The 18,190-nt window shown below is 47.3% G+C and overlaps 1 protein-coding gene across 4 annotated transcripts in view; it reads left to right on the top strand.

Annotated features, from left to right (window-relative positions):
• S100PBP (S100P binding protein) overlaps nucleotides 1-18,190 on the top strand; it is a 19,511-nt gene extending 1,321 nt beyond the window's left edge. Inside the window, exons 2-6 of one of the 4 annotated variants that reach the window (XR_008310789.1) lie at nucleotides 3,889-4,849; nucleotides 6,486-6,598; nucleotides 16,206-16,302; nucleotides 17,090-17,321; nucleotides 17,799-18,000. Coding sequence is in view for 3 of the 4 variants with exons in the window: in XM_053267767.1 (XP_053123742.1) it covers nucleotides 3,889-4,849; nucleotides 6,486-6,598; nucleotides 16,206-16,302; nucleotides 17,799-17,937 (1,310 nt within the window). In the remaining variant the exon portion in view is untranslated. Of the gene's footprint in view, nucleotides 1-1,017; nucleotides 1,064-3,679; nucleotides 3,848-3,888; nucleotides 4,850-6,485; nucleotides 6,599-16,205; nucleotides 16,303-17,089; nucleotides 17,322-17,798 lie in introns of all 4 variants that reach the window. The other 3 variants (XM_053267769.1, XM_053267767.1, XM_053267768.1) reach the window with 3 other exon arrangements.

Here is an 18,190-nt window from a genome sequence, read left to right as displayed (position 1 = left end):
CGTGACTAGTGCCTGTAGGGCAGGAGATCTCCCACTTGGGCCCCAGATGTTGTGGGACTGCAGACCCCATTGTGGCTGGGGATGATGGGAGTTTGGGCCCAACATCTGGGCATCCGGGAACCCTCCCCCATTGGGAAAAAGGGACCCCGACTCTTCAAAGTGAAAGCCTCATGGGTTACTGTTTAGTAAGCAGAAATAACTGGTGTCCATTCCTAGAAGCAGAATTCAGTGCTGTTACATTCAGGTAAGGGTAGAAGAGTGTCCCAGAAAAAGGTGCACACACACAAAGTGCAAGTAGCTGAGTTGGTCCATTGGAGAAAATCCAAATGCCACAGTGGTGGCGACTTCATTAGGACCAGCCAAAATGACACCAAGTACTGAGCAAAAAATAAAAAATAAAAATCAGAATGGAAGCTTGCGGGGAAGGAGGAGTTAGCTTTATAGACTTGTAGACACCAATTTCATCATGTGCTCTACTTGGACAAAGAAAAAATAATGTCTGTTGTCCCATTTTAATAAAATTAGTTTTCTCAGAAACCCCCTGGAAGGGAAGGGAGCCAGGCTTCAGAGGTGAAATACAACGCATGTAAACCTGACTCAGACGTTATAAAATTGCACTGCTATAGCCATGTACAGTGGGAGGAAGTCCCGCCCCCACCGTGTGAATCAGCAGCATGCCCTGCCACTCACAGTTTCGACGGGGCTTGTCTGCAAAGGGAAAAGCCCTCCCTTGTGATGGAGTTAAGCACCTGTTGTTTGGCTCTATGATAAGAATAGCCTTTCCATTATCTCGCCCCTCTTATGCATGTCTGGAAGTGGTTGCTGCAAAGGAATGAAGGAAGTCTGTTGACTGTCATATGTCTCAACCATATGCAAATAAGAGATGTGCAACTTCTTTCATTCGTGTTTCAAAGCTGAAAGCAGACACTCTTTCCACCACCACACGCTTGAATTCTAACAGGATTCTTATGACTACATGTTAACACTGATATTACTTTGTTGATCCTACAAATACAGAATGACTTCTGAGCTTATTTTACTGGATCAACTTCTCTTTGAATAGGTAAGCATGAGGACTAAAAATCTGAGGGGAAATTCTGTGTAATGCAAAGGCCTGCATATCCCAACACTCTCAAAAGCTGGTGTAATAAGAGACCTCCTTATTTTGAAGTCTAGGATACACATGAACTCGTTTGCTCCTACACAGGGTCCTCCCATGACCTTTTGCAAAGGGCAGTGGGAATTCTGCTTGATAGCTATAGCAGATAGCTTGAAAAGATGGTAGAATGAACCTCCGTGTGAGGTGGGGGCAATCCAAGTCCCAAAGCTAGGGTCTTGATGCACTTCTTGCTTAAGGAAGGGTCACACTACACACCACTTTAAGTGTGTAGTTTGAGCTTCCCAGGCTTTTTTTTTAAAAAATGAAAAAAGCCTCCCTCACGTGCTCATCTTTAAAAAGCAAGCATAGAAGGCTCAGACTACTATACATTTAAAAAACACAAACATACAACATGTATCTTGACCTTGCGTTTAGTTGAACTTGATGAGATTTACTTCTGAGAAAGAGTGCATAGAGCAAACTAAGCATAGCCTCCCCCACTAGGCATACATTTTATACTCTTAAAAAGTGATAGGAAAGGAGTTAATTGTGACAACACACTCATTGGAGTTACCTTCCTCTCCCACTTTTCCAACAGGTTAGTGAAATTAAAATGATAGATAGACAGATATAGATATATTATATATTGGCATGTTGAGTGTATACTTGGTAGAGGGATTTTATTATCATCCCCAAGTGACCCACCTATCCAGTCCAAAGCATCTAGACTAGGCATGTGCCCGAAATGTTTCGGTGCTGGGGGGGCGGGCGGTTCGGTACCGGTGGGGGTAGTACTTTAAGGGCAGGGGAGGGTGTACTAACCCCTCCCGCTGCATTTCCCCTGCCGGCGCTCTGTTATTTTTAAGCCCCTCGGGGCAGCAGCATTCCTCCCTGCCGCCCCGTTCCCCCCATTGGCTGGAAGTGGCCGGAAGTAGCGAGCACACATGCACCCGTCATGTGCGTGTGCGCAGACGGGCACGCACACGCAACAGGTGCACGCACGCTCGCTACTTCTGGCCGATGGGAACGGGGCAACAGGGAGGAAAGCTGCTGCCCCGGGGAGCTTAAAAATAAAAGAGTGTCGGCGGGGGAAATGCGGTGGGAGGGGTGAGTACACCCTCCCCCACCCTTAAAGTACTACCCCCGCTGAAGATCTTCGTGCACATCCCTAATCTAGACTGGGATGGCGAACCTGAGGCTCTCCAGCTGCTGTTGGACTACAACTCCCATCATCCTCTACCACAGTTGTAGCTGGAGTTGTAATCCAACAGCTGAAGAGCTCAGGTTGGCCATCCCTGAGCTAGATTGCTTTAAAAACATTTTGGGAGTTGGTTCTGGTAGTTACTGCTGCTGCTTGCCATAAGCTCACATCTTCCTTTCCTTTGTTGAAAATATTTCAGTGGAAGAACATGCCTTGAATAGCACCATTAGTTTGTTTTCTCCTGAATATAGCCCTGCACCATCCCTGTCTAGCACACCTCTTTGAGATTGTTTAAGCTAACAACTCCGTTTAAGAGAGTGACTGAGGGGCATCTTCAACCTAATAGGCCCACAGGCACAGGAAGTACCACCCACCAATGAGGATATTGCTCGGGTATCAAGATATATACCGGACTCCACAAGGAAGGTGGTTTTTAATTAGGGCAAATTTGTGGAGGTATAGCAGGGAGCAGCTAATATAGTGATAATATTTCTTTAGTCCTGTTTCTTGACTCTATGGAAACCTTTTACAGTGGTCCCTCGACTTACGAAGTTAATCCGTTCCGAACGCACGTTCGTAGGTCGAAATTTTCGTAAGTTGAAAAGCGCACCCACGGAGGTCTGGAAACATTCGTAAGTCGAGGAAAGCGCATCTAAAAATTCGTAAGTCAAGGAAGCCGCATCTAAACTGGCAACGACTTCCGGTCATTTTTGTCGTTCGTAAGTCGAAAACTTCGGATGTCGAGTAGTTCGTAAGTCGAGGGACCACTGTACATCTAAAAGGGGCTTGTGATGGTATAGAAAAATAACATCACAGTATCTCTGTCAGTCTCTGGGCTCTGTTGATAAATAGCAATATTTTAAAGAAAACCAACAGACTACTTGCTGTGAGTTTGTGGTTTTTTTACTCTTTGACTGGTTTTAAGGTTTTAAATGTGATTTTTATGGAGTTTTATTGTATTTTAACTTTTGTAAACCACCTTGGGATGAGACAGAACTATCTAAAGACTCCCCTTCTCTCTGGCAGGGATGTGCATGGGTCCAGACCGGCACGGGGGTGGGGGTCTACCTTTAAGGGCGGGGGGGGTAGAACTTACCCCTCCCACCGCTCTTCCCCCTCCGGCGCTGTGTTTTAAATTGAAGTTTTCGGTGCGGCAGCGTTCCTCCCTGCTGCCCCTGCCCCCGTCGTTGCCCGGAAGAAGCAGTAATACAAGCACGCATGCGCGCGCGCCGCATACGTCACACGCTTGGTGGGAGGAAAGGCTCAAGCAGTGGAGTGGATTTCTTTCTGTAAGACAGTTTTAGTTCAGGAGAGGAGGAGGAAAGAGCACAGAGTCTGGAGACCTCTTCAGCTAGCTTCTTCTGCTTTTCTTTTTGCAGGCAACTGGAAACTGCTGTGGCTGGAGGAAAGGCTTAAGTGTAGGACTTGCTTTTCTTAGCTTCCATTAGTCTGGAGAGTGAAAGGTAGCCGAGGGTTACTTAAAATATATACAGAAGCCAGGAAAGCATCAACATGGCGAGCAGCTCTTTCCGCTCCTGCCATTTCAGGTACTCTTGTGATCTTAAAGTCACTTTCTTAAACGATTCAGTTTCCAGGAGCAAGAGGCCCTTGACAGACTTTCCAGAGGGAGACCAATCCCTGCATCCGGACCTGAAGAGACAGTGCTACAGTGCACCCTGCCTTCCTCAAAAGACCTCTCTGCTGCCTTCTATTATTTCCTCCTCCAGCAGCGGAGTAGCAGCTTCTCAGATTTACTCATTGACCTCCACGGGATACAGGGATGACAGTGAGCTCGATGCCACCTTATTAGAGCCTTCCGATGGGGAGGAGCCAGATTCTTCCTCGGATCTCTCCCCTGAAGACGAGGACAGACTTTTGGAAGACGATCCAGACGATAAGCCAAAGATCTTCGCACGTCATGTAGCATTTGGACAGAATGCAGACCAAGTGGAAAGTAGTTATTTTCCAGTATCCTCTCTAATAGTACAGCTGCAGAGCACTCCTAGGACCTTAGAGGAGACAGTAAGTATAGAGCCTCTTCCTCCGACTGGCCCTTCAGGCAGCTTTAGTTGTGGCCTTGCTTGCAGGAATGAGCCTGTCAATTCAGAATGGGGAAGTGACTTGAACACAGGCTTTCAGAATCAAACTGGACTGAGTCTGAATTTGAAAAGTCCTGAGCTTCCGGAAGCTGTGTCAGTGGAGGCAGCTTCTGTGAGTCTAGAGAATGGGGGTGATGGGTGTGGGGTAGCCTTTGAGGAGGCTGCTCAGGCAGTGAGCGATGATCCAGGCTCAGCTGTTGAGTCGACTAGTGTGGTGGCTGAAGGGCCCTCCGAGGAACAGGCTTCCGTAGGCCAAAGTGAGGTTGCAGGGGATAGTGCAAGCAATGTACCAAATGAAACCAAAGGAGAAGCAAACTCTGCCAGCTTGCTTGAGGAGGCTGCAACATCCAGTTCAAATTCTGCTGGAGACCAAAGTGGGGATCGTGTGGCAAATCCTGGAGACCAAAGCGGGGATTGTGTGGCAAACCCTGGCGCTGGAGAACCAAATAGGTCAGAATCCCTTCCCCTGCTGTGTGCAATCTGGCTTGCTTTCTCCCGTGATGTGGGGCTTGCCTTGCTGTGCCTCGTTTTCTCTTACTCTTTGCATGTAGCACATTGTTCTGGATGGCATGGATTACTCTCTTGAGCTCAGAATGTTTTGGCTTCTTCTGTGGGCTTTGTTTTCAAATAGTGCTAACACTCGACAGGGCCCGACTTGCATCCTTGTGCCTTCCACTAGATGGTAGCAAGCACATAAGTGATCGTTGAATTGGTGGGAAGTAGATTCCATGTCTAAGTGAAAGGCTCCTCTTCAGAACATTCCCCCTTGTTTTTCCATCTTGATTAATCTAACGTCACCTTTATCCCCCCCCTTCAATTCTATCCTTCTGTTTCTACTGAATTGTTCCCGATTTCCAGTTCAGGATTTTCACCCATGGAAGGTGTTGCCCAGGATCTTCCTCTGGGTGCTGAATGCTACTTCCGCAGTCACGAGAAAGAGAAACTGGCTTTTCCCCAACAAGAACTCTCCGGTTCTCAAGAGATCACTGATACGTCTCTGCCAGGTGGTGGTAGAGAGTACCCACCGCCCTGACTGTAACTCTGGCAAATGGTTGGTGCTGGTAATTTAGTGCTGCCCCACATATAAGCTGCTGCCTAGTTACAGGTGATCGCGCATCAACGTTTTTGCTGTTTTTCTCACAAAGTTAAAAAGATAAAATGTTGCACGTTTCTCTGCAAATTTATCTGGTTAATCTGCAGCACTAGCGGCTGGTCATAATGAGCTGGGTAGGTGTCAAAGGTTGCTTCTCTCTCCTGTCCCGCCCAAGAGCCGTGCGGCCTGCAGGCTGGCCATTTGTCAGGTAGAGCTGCGCAGTTCTACCTGACTAATGGCCAGCTCGCAGGCCACGTGGCTCTTGAGCAGGGTGGAAGGAGCAACCTGAGTTGCTTCCAGGAAGCAGAGGCGGCCGTGCCTCCTTTGGCGCACACACCCCGGCTCGTCAGGACCAGCTGCTACTGATCTACAGGTTTCATGGTCTTTTAAATTCTGTATTACGGAGGAGAGAGAAATATTCTCTCCTCCCCCTGCCCCCCCCCCAACATTTCAGAGTGTGATTGTTCAACCGATTTTCATCAAACTTCACACAGTGTATTACATATGGGAGTCTTCTGATTTTCCAGAGGCTGGGGATACAATCTCCTGGACATGGGGAAACTGTTGTGGGGCACCAGCAACAACTTCTATAAAATCATGCCACCTTGTCTGAGACTAGCTAAGTTTTCTCAGTAATGTATCTGCTTTGTCTAGCAGGTGACTTTGTGAGGGAGTTGGGTTCAAGCAAGGCCCCCACCCTTCACAGAAACTGAACCTGAAAACCTCTTGGTTGCCTCGAACCAGACATGAACCCCTACATTTTGAACAAAAAAGTGGTTCATTACTCATATATTCAGCTATAAGGGTATGATGAAGAGTTTGGTATCACTTTTCATGAAATGTGTCTAAACCAGTCTGAGCCGTTTCTTAAAAGTAGTTGTCTGAACTGTAGAGGGAGAAAATGCTGATGAACCTGGCTTGGCTCCTGGGTTTTGTACAAGGTTAGCAAGTTGACACTGTGTTTAATTCTTCTCTCCTCCCCTGTCCTGTAAGGCCAAGACCTGCATCCAAGATCTGCATCCAAGAGGCAGACCTCGAGCTGCATAAGAGAAACTATGTCAACGCTGTCCGTGCTCACGTGGCCTTTGATAATGGGAAACTTGTGGGTAAGTTGGCGGGTGAAAGAGGGTTGTGTTAGCATCGCTGAAGTCCAAGGGAAGATGGGTAACCTGCTGCAGGGTCCTTGGGGGCTTCTCGTCTGCGGCTGCCGCCATGGGACTTGTTGGGATCAGGATGGGACTGCTTCCAGGGAGGGTTCCCCCACCCACCCCACCTCCAAACAGGCCCCAGCGGTCAGGTCAGTGGCATGGAGTTGTGCATAGTAATGTTTTCCTTTGAGGGTGGGCTTTGATAATTGCTTTATATGTGGTGAGGAACTGGATCCTTTCTTTGGATCTGATTGGCTAATGACCTTGTAGTCTCCCCACCTCCCTTTTTCCTTCAAGAAGCTCAGGGCTGCGGGTTTCCTCCCTTTATCCTCACAACAGTAATGCTGTAGGGAGAAAGACAGAACCTAGGCCACTCTGTAGGCTTTGTGACTCAGCACAGTTTGAACCATGAGGACTTGCTTCAGAAAATGGAAGTCCTGCCCAAATGAAGAGAACAGAAAGAAACCTAAACTCTGGCAAAAGAAATGCAAGGAGACAATAGGGGATGCAGAAAGAAAGTTTGAGGAGCATATAGCTAGAACCAGCAAGGGGAATAACAAAAACATCTTTAAATATACCAGAAGCAGAGCATGAAAGCGATTATTGAGGACAAGCAGATTGCAGATCTTTGCATCTGTCTCCACAGTGGAGGATACTGACCATGTACCCACTCCAGAACTGAGCTTCTCAGGCTTGGAGACTGCAAACTGGACCAGTTTGAGGTGACGAGAGAGGATGTTCTAAACTGTCTTGAGAAAATAAAAATTAGCAAATGGCCAGGGCCAGATGGCATCCACCCAAGAGTTCTGAAGGAGCACAAATGTGAAGTTGCTGATCCCCTAGCAAAAATATGTAACTTGTCCTTACAATCAGGCTCTGTACCAAAGGACTGGAAAGTAGCCAATGTAACTCCAGTTATCAAAAAGGGATCCAGGAGGGTCTGGGAAACGATAGCTGGTTAGCTTAACTTCTGTGCTGGGTAAATTGATGGGAAGCATACTTCAGGGCAGGGGTTCCCAGATGTAGTTCACTGCAACTCCCAACATCCCCAGCTTCAATGGCCTTTGGCTGGGGATTATGGGAGTTGAAGTCAACACTTGGGAATCGCTGTTAGAGGGCACACTGCTTAAGGACAAAATTGTTAAACATGTAGAAGAACAGGCCTTGCTGAAGGAGAACCAGCATGGCTTCTGCAAGGGCAAGTCTTGTCTCACTAACCTTTTGGAGTTCTTTGAGAGTGTCAGCAGCCATGTGGATAAAGGTGATCCAGTTGACATAGTATACGTGGACTTCCAAAAAGCTTTTGACAAAGTTCCCCACCAAAGGCTCTTGAGGAAACTTAGCAGTCATGGGATAAGGGGACAGGTTCATGTATGGATTGGTAACTGGTTGACGGACAGAAAACGGAGGGTTTCCAAATGGACAGTTTTCACAATGGAGGGAAGTAAGAATTGGGGTCCCTCAGGGATCTGTCCTGGGACTAGTGTTCTTTAACTTGTTCATAAATGATCTAGAAATTGGGGTAAGCAACGAAGTGGCTAAACTTGCCAATGACACTATTTAGGGTAGTGAAATTCAAAACAGATTGTGAGGAGCTCCAAAAGGATCTCTCAAAATTGGGTGAGTGGGTGACAAAATGGCAAATGCAGTTCAATGCAAGCAAGTGTAAAGTGGTGCATATTGGGGCAAAAAATCCAATTTCACATATACAATGATAGGGTTTGAGCTGTCGGTGATTGACCAGGAGAGAGATCTTGGGATCGTGGTGGAAAGCATGTTGAAAGGGTTAACTCAAGTGTGCAGCAGCTGTGCAAAAGGCAAACTCCATGCTAGGGATCATTAGGAAGGGGGCTGAAAATAAAAAACAACGCTAATATTATAATGCCCTTATACAAATCCATGGTGCGGCCACGTGTGGAGTACTGAGTACAGTTCAGGTGCAGTGTTCCCTTTAAGGCATGTACAAGTGTGTGTGCTCACACGTGTTTTTTGATGTCTGCATCAGTTAATTTTAGATCCCGCTCAGGTTGAATTAGGAAGGTCCACTCTGAATGCCCATGCACACATACTGCCTTGATACTGCCGCCCAGAACAGAACTCATTCCGCACAGAGGTAAAAGAAATTAGAACACTGTTCAGGTGGACTGTATCTTAAGAAGGACATTGTAGAATTGGAGAAGGTGCAAAAGAGGGCAACCAAGATGATCAGCGGCCTGGAGCACCTTCCTGATGAGGCAAGGCTGCAGAATCTGGAGCTTTTTAGTTAGGAAGAGAGGTGACTTACAGAGAGACATGATAGAGGTGTATGAAATTATGCATGTCATGGAAATAGAGACATTTCCAGGGCTCATCCCATGAAACTGAGGTCAAGAAACTTAGGGCCAACAAAAGAAAGTAGTTTTTCACACAGCACATAATTAATCTATGAAATTCTCTGCCACAGGATGTGGTGATGGTCAGTAGCTTGGATGGCTTTAAAAGAGGCTTAGACAAATTTGTGGGCGGCAGGTCTATCACTGGCTACTAGTCAGGTGGCTGTGGGATGCCTCTCAATACCAGTTGCAGGGGAGCATCAGCAGGAGAGAGGGCAGGCCCTCCTCCTCTTGCCTGTGGACTTCTCAGAAGCATCTGGTGGGCCACTGTGGGAAACAGGATGCCGACTAGATGGGCCTGATCCATAATGGCTGTTCTTATGTTCTTAACCCACCCTGGGTCCTGCTCTATGGGAGCCCATTTCGTCGGGTGGAGGATGCGAGGGACTGGTGGGGCATGTCCCTTCCTTTGGAAAGAGGTTCTTCTTCAGAGGCTTCTGGTCCTTCAGTTCTCTAAGCATTTAAAGATACTCCTCAAGGTGGCTGGTCTTCTTTCGGGGCAGAGGGAGAGACTTTTTCAGGAACAGTGGTCACCTTGCTTTTTGCTCCAAGCCCCGGGGCCTCTGTGCGTGCAGTGTTAGCCAGGTGCGCGGCGGCTGAGCTGTTTCTAGTGTAAGTATTGAGGAGGAGTAATGCAAGCAGACGGGAGAGTTTAATTAGGGCCGCCTTTTTCTTTTTCTCCGGTGCCTTCAAATTAATATTCGCCGTGTATCTCCAGCGCACTCTGGCACTTTCTGTTGAAGTTGCTCATGAATTCTTTATGTAATGTATGCCAGCTGTTTGCTTCTTGACACGAGGATGTATGGTCTCAGATGGCTTTAGGCACAGCATTGGTGGGGCTGGCTGGCGAGGGAGGGGCCGGTGACGGGGCACCTCCGCACCTCACTGCTAGCCCCTGTCTCTTGTGCAGAGGAGAGCAGGGACTCTTCAGCTGTCTCCTGAATGTCCTTGCAGGAACAGGCATTGTGTTGGCTTATTGTCTTTGCCTTGATCACTCTGGCAACAGCCCTGCAAGAGAGCTTTATTTGTGATTGCGTGTGTGTGTGTGCGCGCACGCGCGCACGCGCAACATGCATGTATTAGATTTGCGGGGGAATGGAACTTGGTCAGATTTGAGGGTGTTTGTGTGTGTGTGTGTGGAGAGGGTACTATGAGGAACTCTTCCACCAAGACCTCGTTATTATGCAAAGATAAAATACCAGGTGTTACACCATTTTGTTTTAACTAGTAACATCTGGCATTTTATCTTTGCGTGATAAAAAGGTCTTGGGGAAGAACTGCTTAGAGACAATATGCGCATAACGCTGCCAACTTCTTAGGAGGGATGTTATTTGTAGATGGCGAGCCAAACCATCAATCTTTTTTCTGTGTAGACTGCTCTGAGAACTTTTTTAAAAACTGAAAAGCAGTCTGTGAGTGCAACAGCTTTCCAGATGGATGAGAGAGCAGAGGGCAGGTGGCTGGGCGATGCGGTGAGCACCTGCTTTGCATCCTGGCTGGCCCCGTTCCATTCCCTGGCCGCAACCCCCATTGAAAGGATCGAAGGGGACCTCTGTCCGAGGCTTTGGAGAGCTGCTGCCAGTCCGTGTAGACAGCGCTGGGCTTCGGTGAATCATGGGTTGGACTCGGTAGAAGGCAGCTTAACATCCTTTCTCATGTTCAGTTTGGTGTGTGTGACACCAGAATGTCTCGGCAGAGTGAGCCTCGATTCATCCGGAGTCCATTTCCAGAGGGAAGCCCCCTATCAGAGATGCAATTACTTTGATGCTTTGTGAACTTCCCATGAAACAGCGTGTCTCTCGTTTTACTGCCTGCTTATGTGTTGTGACTAAGGTCCCCTTTGATCAGCTCTTTCAAAGTTCGCATTGCCCTTGTTTGCGGCCAGCACATGGCATTCTTCCTCCTGCTTTCAACAGGATGCCCTTGCTCCTGCCTGGTGGGTAGCAAAAGTGCCCTTGGACTCTGAAAACCCATGTTCCCCTCAAAGTGCGGCTGCTGTTGCTTCTCCTGAGCACCTGCTGCTAGAGTGGGAGTTGCTGACCCCCTCCTCAAGCCCCAGCTTTCCTTGTATTAAAAGAGTGCCTTGATACTACGCAGGTGTACGTGCCTAGCCATAGGGGCAGTGGCAGCGACTGGTTGAGCAGAGCCAGGTATGGTGGCAAAGGTGATGGGAAGAGGAAGTGGCAGAGACCCTGACACAGCATCCCTGTTGGAGAGGCTCAGTGGGTCTGGCGCAGCCCATAGGCAGGCTCATCTTTGGCATTGAAGCACAGCCCTGTGCTTAGACAAGGTGGCGTGGGGCACTGCTTAGGGGGGCCGTGTTTCCCAACCTTTGTTCATCCCAAGGCACGCTTACCTTTAAATATATAGTGGGGCACACTGCCCCCCCCCCACCAACACACATGCCTTTTAAAAATATTTTAAGTGCTGGCAGATCTGCCATTCTTCCTTTTAGCCTCCTTCCTCCTCTCTGTTCTTATTCATGGCCATCCCTCGCCTCCCTCCTGGAGTTGATTCACCCTCTAATGCACCAGGAAGAACACATCGCTCCCGATGCACAGGGAGCGCACCAGCTCCCAAAAGTGGGGAGCTTAAACTTGCTCCCTTATGTGCTTAGGAGGACACACAACTCCCCAGCTTCCAAAGTGTGGCGTTTGTTTAACATATTTCTATACCGCCTGGTATGTACATCTCTAGGCAGTGTACAAAATCTAAAATATTTAAACGTTTCAGATTAAAATACACGACAATAAAAGCAATAGAATAAAATGGTTATTAAAGCAAGTTTTTAAAATTATTAAAATTAATTCTAATTAAAAGCCTGTGAAAACAGGAGAGTCTTGAGGTTCTTCCTGAAAACAAACGGAGAAGGAGATGCTCTTATTTCAGTAGGGGGCATATTCCAAAGTTTAAACGCCTGGAGCAGACTCGGAGCAAGTCAGGGGCAGCACCCCAAGGCGCAATAGCAGGCCCCGGCAGGCGGGTTGGGAAACGCTGCTGGAGGGGTCTGCAAGGGGAGGGAGGCCTGGCCCCCGAGGCTCAGTCCACGGGGGAGGCCCCCTGCCCAAGCGCCACGGAAATGGCAGGGGGAGTTGCACAAGAGTGCTCTCTGCAGGCCTCCACAACCCACATCGACATCGCAAGTCCTCATCACTGAATTCTTCTTCTTTTTTTTTTGCATTTTAAATTTTTAATTGACTTTTACAATAACTTTACAATCCAACTACATTCATTTATTTGTTTAAGTAAATATTGACTTCCCGCTTACCTGTCTGCGCAGTTCACGTTAACTGAATAAACCATTGCTATAATAACTCAAAACATACATGCTCCACATTGCTACTCGATTTTACCCAGCCCAACCTGCTGTTATTGCTATATTTCAAGCCCTTCTGAAAGGTCCATATCAGAAAAATAATTCTTTCAGTAAAGTAAAAATGGTTCCCGATCTTCTGTGAAACATTCCAGATTTTCATCCCTTATAAGTGCTGTAAGTCGCTGAATTCTGGCACTCCCGGGCTAGATGTCGGAAAGGGTGGCTTTCCCAAAGGTGCTACTTTCAGAAGGAAAATGGAGACCCCTGTGGTGAACAGAGCAGGTTTCTCTCTGGAGCTGCCTTTATCGTGCCCTTTATGGGGCAAAGCGAGTGAGGCGTGGGGAGCACATATGCACCCCACACGCCTTGAGAGCAGCTGACTAGAGCAAGAAAGAGTAGGGTATGGATCTTGCCTGACTGCCGAGAAAACTCCACCTGCCTGTGCTAGATCTGAGATTTCTGTAGGGTTTCTGGAGTGTCCTATGTCTAGCTGAACAGATTGGCTTGTTAAGATCTTTATTTGTAACATTTGTATTTCCTGCCTATTAACAGGTTCTCAAGGCAGATTACAAAGGGACATAGGACGCTGCCTTCTACTGAGTCAGACCATTGGTCCATCTAGCTCAGATAGAAATTGAATTAATAATAATAATAATAATAATAATAATAATAATAATAATAATAGTAAGAAGAAGAAGGACTCAATGTCTGGATAAAACAAACCAGTCAATAACACCTGTCTGACTGTGTAAACAAGAAATAATAATAATAGCTCAGTATTATCTATCCAGACTGGCAGCGGCTTCTCCAAGGCTGTAGACAAGAGTCTCTCTAAACCCTATCTTGGAGCTGCCAGGGAGGGAACTTGGAACTTCCTTCATGCAAGCAGGCTGGTGCTCTTCCACTGAGCTCTGGCCCCATCCCCTGAGGGGAATATCTTATTGTCACATGTAGTCTCCCATTCAAAACACAAACTAGGGTGGACCCTGCTTAGCAAAGGGGACAATTCATGCTTGCTGTCACAAGACCAGCTCTTCTCCCATTTAGAGTAGCCATTAATATTTAAGTCCCGCCTACTGATTTCTCTCCCCAAGTTAAAGCCTTCACACCTCTTTAGCATAGTTTTACTTGGGGCGTGACTCTGGCTTGTGTGATACCGAAACCCCTACGTGGGTCAAGTTTCTAGTAGCAAGTGGAATTTTGAAGTTTGTTTCCTACCACATTTGATCTCTCTTGTGTCTTTCACACTGCGTTCTGTTGCTAATAGCAAAACCATCCTAACTGTCATGCTTAAATATTTCCAAGTCTTCCAAATGGCTGACAGCTTGCCTGAAGAGGTACCAGGAATGCCACTGTGACAAATCAGAATCTCTCTCTCTCAAAGCACTTGTGCTCCAAAAGCCAGAGAACCTTGTCAATCTGTGTGCCTGAGGCCTGAGCAAAAGGCCAGGATTAGAGGATGCCATCTTCTCATGCCCGGGTTGGGTTGTGACCATGTGGGCAGCAGTTGTCTCCTCGCTTGTCCCTGTGGGACTCCTGTCTCCACTCCTCAGTGGCAAGGCCAACATCTGCCCTACCTTTAGCAAAGAGATGGTGCCAGATTACAGTGGCAGAAATAGGCCAGTGCCTAAATAAAGCAGGAGATGGGCTTGTGTGTCTGTGGCCAGCCATGCAAATATTTGTCTGTGGCTGTCTGTGCAAAATAGCATGTCATAGACACGGAGCGCGCTCTGGCTCCTGGGAGGATGGGGTGACCCCGTTTCTCCTCCTGTGTCCTGTGAGTCTGGCTTAAAGTATGGGTGCATGATAGGTGTCCACTCACTTCATGCCTGAGTCCTTTAACCAGACTGTACGGCTTTTAACGTGCTGGCAGACATCACAGTGAGACGCCACTTGAGCCTGGTTCCCTTGTCTAGCATCTCCTTCCAAGTGCTACTCAGGGCGCCCTTTGCTTTGGCAGAACCTTCAGGCAACAAGTTCATCCACCTCAGCAGCAGCTGAGAACTCCTTGATCTGAAGGACGGGATGGGTTTGGCTGGGAAGGTTTCTGGTTTCACCTCTTCCTGCCCAAACCTCTTCTCAGGAAATTAGCTTTCCCAGGTCATTAGCAACATAATTAGGCTTTTCAGACAATGCATCTGCATCCTGCTGTCCAGGTAACATTCTTGGCATCATCATTTGGATTGGGCTTGCTCTGCAGAGTCACTCTATGGTCTTGGCAGGAGGTGGCCATCCTAACAGCTTTGGCTTTGCTGGGTTCCCAATAATGGAGTTGAGTTTGGTGGTCCCTGCAGCTGGGAAGAGCTGGAGGCCTGTCCAGAAAGACACACTTCAGATTCTCCTGCTGCTCCCAGTCCTGTGTCTAACCCAGGAAAGCTTTGCCCCTTTTTCCGAGTTGCATGCATTTTAACAAAGCCCTCCTGCAACTGCCTTTGTTGTCATCTCAGCCCACAACTCCTCCCTGTTGTGAGACTCCGTTCCAAAAAGTGTGCCTCAGAATTATCCTTTGCATAGGCACACTACGGAGAATGGGTGGGCAGGTTTCTGCGCCAAAGGCTTTATGGTCTAGAAAAAGATGGAAGGAGGAACATTAAAGCAGGGAATAAAAGGAAGAATTTGCAAGCATTTCAGCTGTGGGCACGTAAGCTTAGTTATAGTAGGGGGCCATCTAAATACTAATACTAATACAATGCAGTACTAAAGCAGCAAAAGTAAAAGAGAACTGACACACCTGTTCAGGCTAGCACATTATAATGACTGCACATCTGACTTCTTGTATTCTGCACAATTTTATTTAGTCATTTCATTTATATGTTGCCCACTCCTACTGGCTCTTGGCAGTTCACAGCATGGAAAAGCAACACAATTACAAATAATCCTGGCATATGGCTGGTAACAAAGAAATATTTGCTACTAATATTGGCAGATGAAAAAAGCAGAGGTGTCTCTGTCCTTACCTTTGGTACTATGTTAGACAAAGGATAGGGCATTTTCTTGTTCTTTGGACAAGTTGATCAGTGTGCTTGCCATTGGTTTTAGGAGAGTCAGGCTTTTTGGGCCTGAGATGATGGGTGTGCTATGTCCAAGCATGTTTCCAAGATGTCATGAGGTGCTTTTTCAGAATGAAATGTCAAACGATGGTATTTCGGCTGACATGACAGAACACTTCCCCAATTTAGTCTAGATCTTACTTTGGAGACATTAGGACAGGACATGCCCAAACCACAATGTTTGCATGAGTTTCGATCAAAACGCCTATGATGCAGTTTCTGTAGGTCTCATTTACACACATTCAAGAATTGACCAATGGGTCGATATGCCAAAAGGGGTGACAAATTGGGTTATGGGGTTATCCATGGTGTGGATTCTTCTAACCGATCATTGTTAGGAAGAGCGGGGAAACAGGGTTGTGGGGGTGACTCCACAATTGAGCATAAGAGAGGGCTGTTGAATGATTTGGGGGGAAGAAGAGGAAGGAGTGTAGGAGGTTCAAACAGAGAAGCAACCACAACATGTAACTGAGAAACCGGAAGAGGTATTATAAAAATAACAAACCATTAATTTTCAATTTCTAACCATAAGGAAAAAAACTCTGTTAAATTATTGAGGTGTACTGATTGAATTTAGAATTGTTTCTTGCTTTTGTTTATTGAATACTGTCAGGATTTGAGTGAGAGTAAATGCTGTTAATTTTTCATTTTTTTCTATGTGCTTTTATGAGTCTTGGAGGAACACAGCAAGCTAAGCATAAGGCAAAGAGCCTAGACTTCTGAGTTTTCCATTCCCCACATGTGAAGGGAGAATTGTGAAGTATCTATTTTCTTACAACTAACACTTGATTTTCCTGCATCTGTGCTCTTGCTCTGCCCAATTCCAGGTGCAACCAACGAACTCTATGCGCTGATGGGGAGGGTGGCTTCCGAATTCCGCTCCCAGGAACCTGGATTTGTGCACCCAACTGACTTGACGATGAGGTACAGTGTCGCCTTTCTTGAGTGAGAGGGCAGACGCCCAGGGCCAAGACTCCTTCCTTGGGGAACAGAAGCACCGACTTGAAACTGTTCAGGAGCCTTTTTACCTTCCTGAGTGTGCCTTAAATGACTGGAAAAGCCATAGCACAGAATATGATTGGGTGGGGGAGATTTGGCCTTCGAATTTCCCAGCAGACTGGGAAGAGTGCTTTGATTGCCTATAAGCCGGTTCCAAATTTCCAGTAGCTCCACGACATCCTGGCCTTTTTGAGTGTCTGCTAGACACGCTTAAGTGAACCTTCCTCATGTCAAGAGCTCCAGCAGAGGACTGGCTGTTTGTTGGTTTCTTTCACCGCCACTCTCTGCTGTCTCGGTGTCTGTGGCATGATGTGGTGTTTGCTCCTCTCGGTTAGGCCCGAGGGGTAAAGCGCGTTCTTCTCCTGACAGGGCAACTCGGTGTTCTGACATGCTCAAGGAGCAGGTCTGGGAGCATCCACCCACTGGCGGCTTTAAAGGCCAGTCGGGGACAATGCCCAGAAATCCCTCCCTTGACTGGGAAGAGTTGAGCTGTCATGCATGAAGAAACTTCCCAACAGCTCTGGACCTTCGTCAGGCAAGCCTTCCCCTCATTACAAGACCAATAAGCAAAAAACAAAACACACCCAAACTTAGCTGTGGCTTCCGGACACTCTTCAGGGCTCTAGTCAAGATAGGTCTGTTGTTAGCTTCATTGAGTCCCCCTCTACCCCATAGCAACTGACTACTAAACCATACAATTTATTTCCACAAGATGCAGCGATGGCCACTAGCTTAGGCTGTCTGAAAACAAGAGGAGGCGATTTCCTGGAGGAGAGGTCTAGCTATTGGCCACCATTGCTAAATGGAACCTCCAGGTTTAGAGGCACTGTACCTCTGAATACTTGATGCCAGGACTCGAGACAGGAGATGGCCACTGCCTCTGTGTCCAGCTTGTGGGCTTCCCAGAAGCACCTGGCTGGTTAGCATTGGAAGCAGAATGCTGGGTAAGGACTGTAGCTCTGTGGTATATTGTGGGCTTCCTTAGGGGCTGCTGCTCAGTGTTGGCGCCCCTGCTTTGCACGCAGAAGGTCCCAGGTTCAGTCCTTGGCAGCATCTCCAGAGAGGGCAGAGAGAAACTCCTTCCTGAAACCTTGGAGAGCTGCTGCCAGTCATTGTGGATTATACTGAGCTAGACGGATCAAGGTCTGACTCAGTAGAAGGCAGCTTCCTGTATCACCTCAGTTGGATTGAGCAAGGCAAAGTTAAAGCAAAGTGTTACAAAAAGCAGGTGGGGCTGTGGTGTCTGTGGGCTTGCCTCTCTCTGCCGCTGCCAGTCTGTGCAGACAATACTGAGCTAGCTGGACCAGTGGTCTGACTCAGTATGTGGCAGCTTCCTGTGTTCCTCTGTTTGCTTCTGCTTAATGACTGCCATTTGCCTAATGCCTCGCCTCTCCTCTCCTCTCCCCCACCTCCTGCTGCAGGAACTATGCAGAACGAACTAACCAGCCCACCAAGAGGTACACTCTCAGTCAGTGGGTCGAAAGGAACCAGCGCAACCATCGTCGGTTTGAGGATCCTCAGTTTTTGCACTTTAAGCGCAGCCCCATTCCAGGCCTCTAGAGGGCGGCCCATAAACAGAAACTGTGTTTTTTATCTGCACTTTAAAGTTTGTTTAATATTTAAGTCCAGTCTACTGATTTATTTTTTATAAGTTAAAGCCAGTTTGGTACATCTGTGCTTTGTTTTCTTTTTTGTTAGAAATATTTTCGCACTTTGTCCTTGAACTCCCTCACTTCTGAATACTTGTCTGTTTTTGGAATGTTTTCTGATGTGACATATTAGTATCAGTTTTATAAACGTTTGTGTCTTTGGA

Source organism: Hemicordylus capensis, chromosome 7, assembly GCF_027244095.1.
Source record: "Hemicordylus capensis ecotype Gifberg chromosome 7, rHemCap1.1.pri, whole genome shotgun sequence".
In the NCBI taxonomy this organism is placed as follows: domain Eukaryota; kingdom Metazoa; phylum Chordata; class Lepidosauria; order Squamata; family Cordylidae; genus Hemicordylus; species Hemicordylus capensis.
The sequence above is the reverse complement of the archived record's forward strand: the minus strand, read 5'-3'. Positions and strand labels throughout refer to the sequence as shown.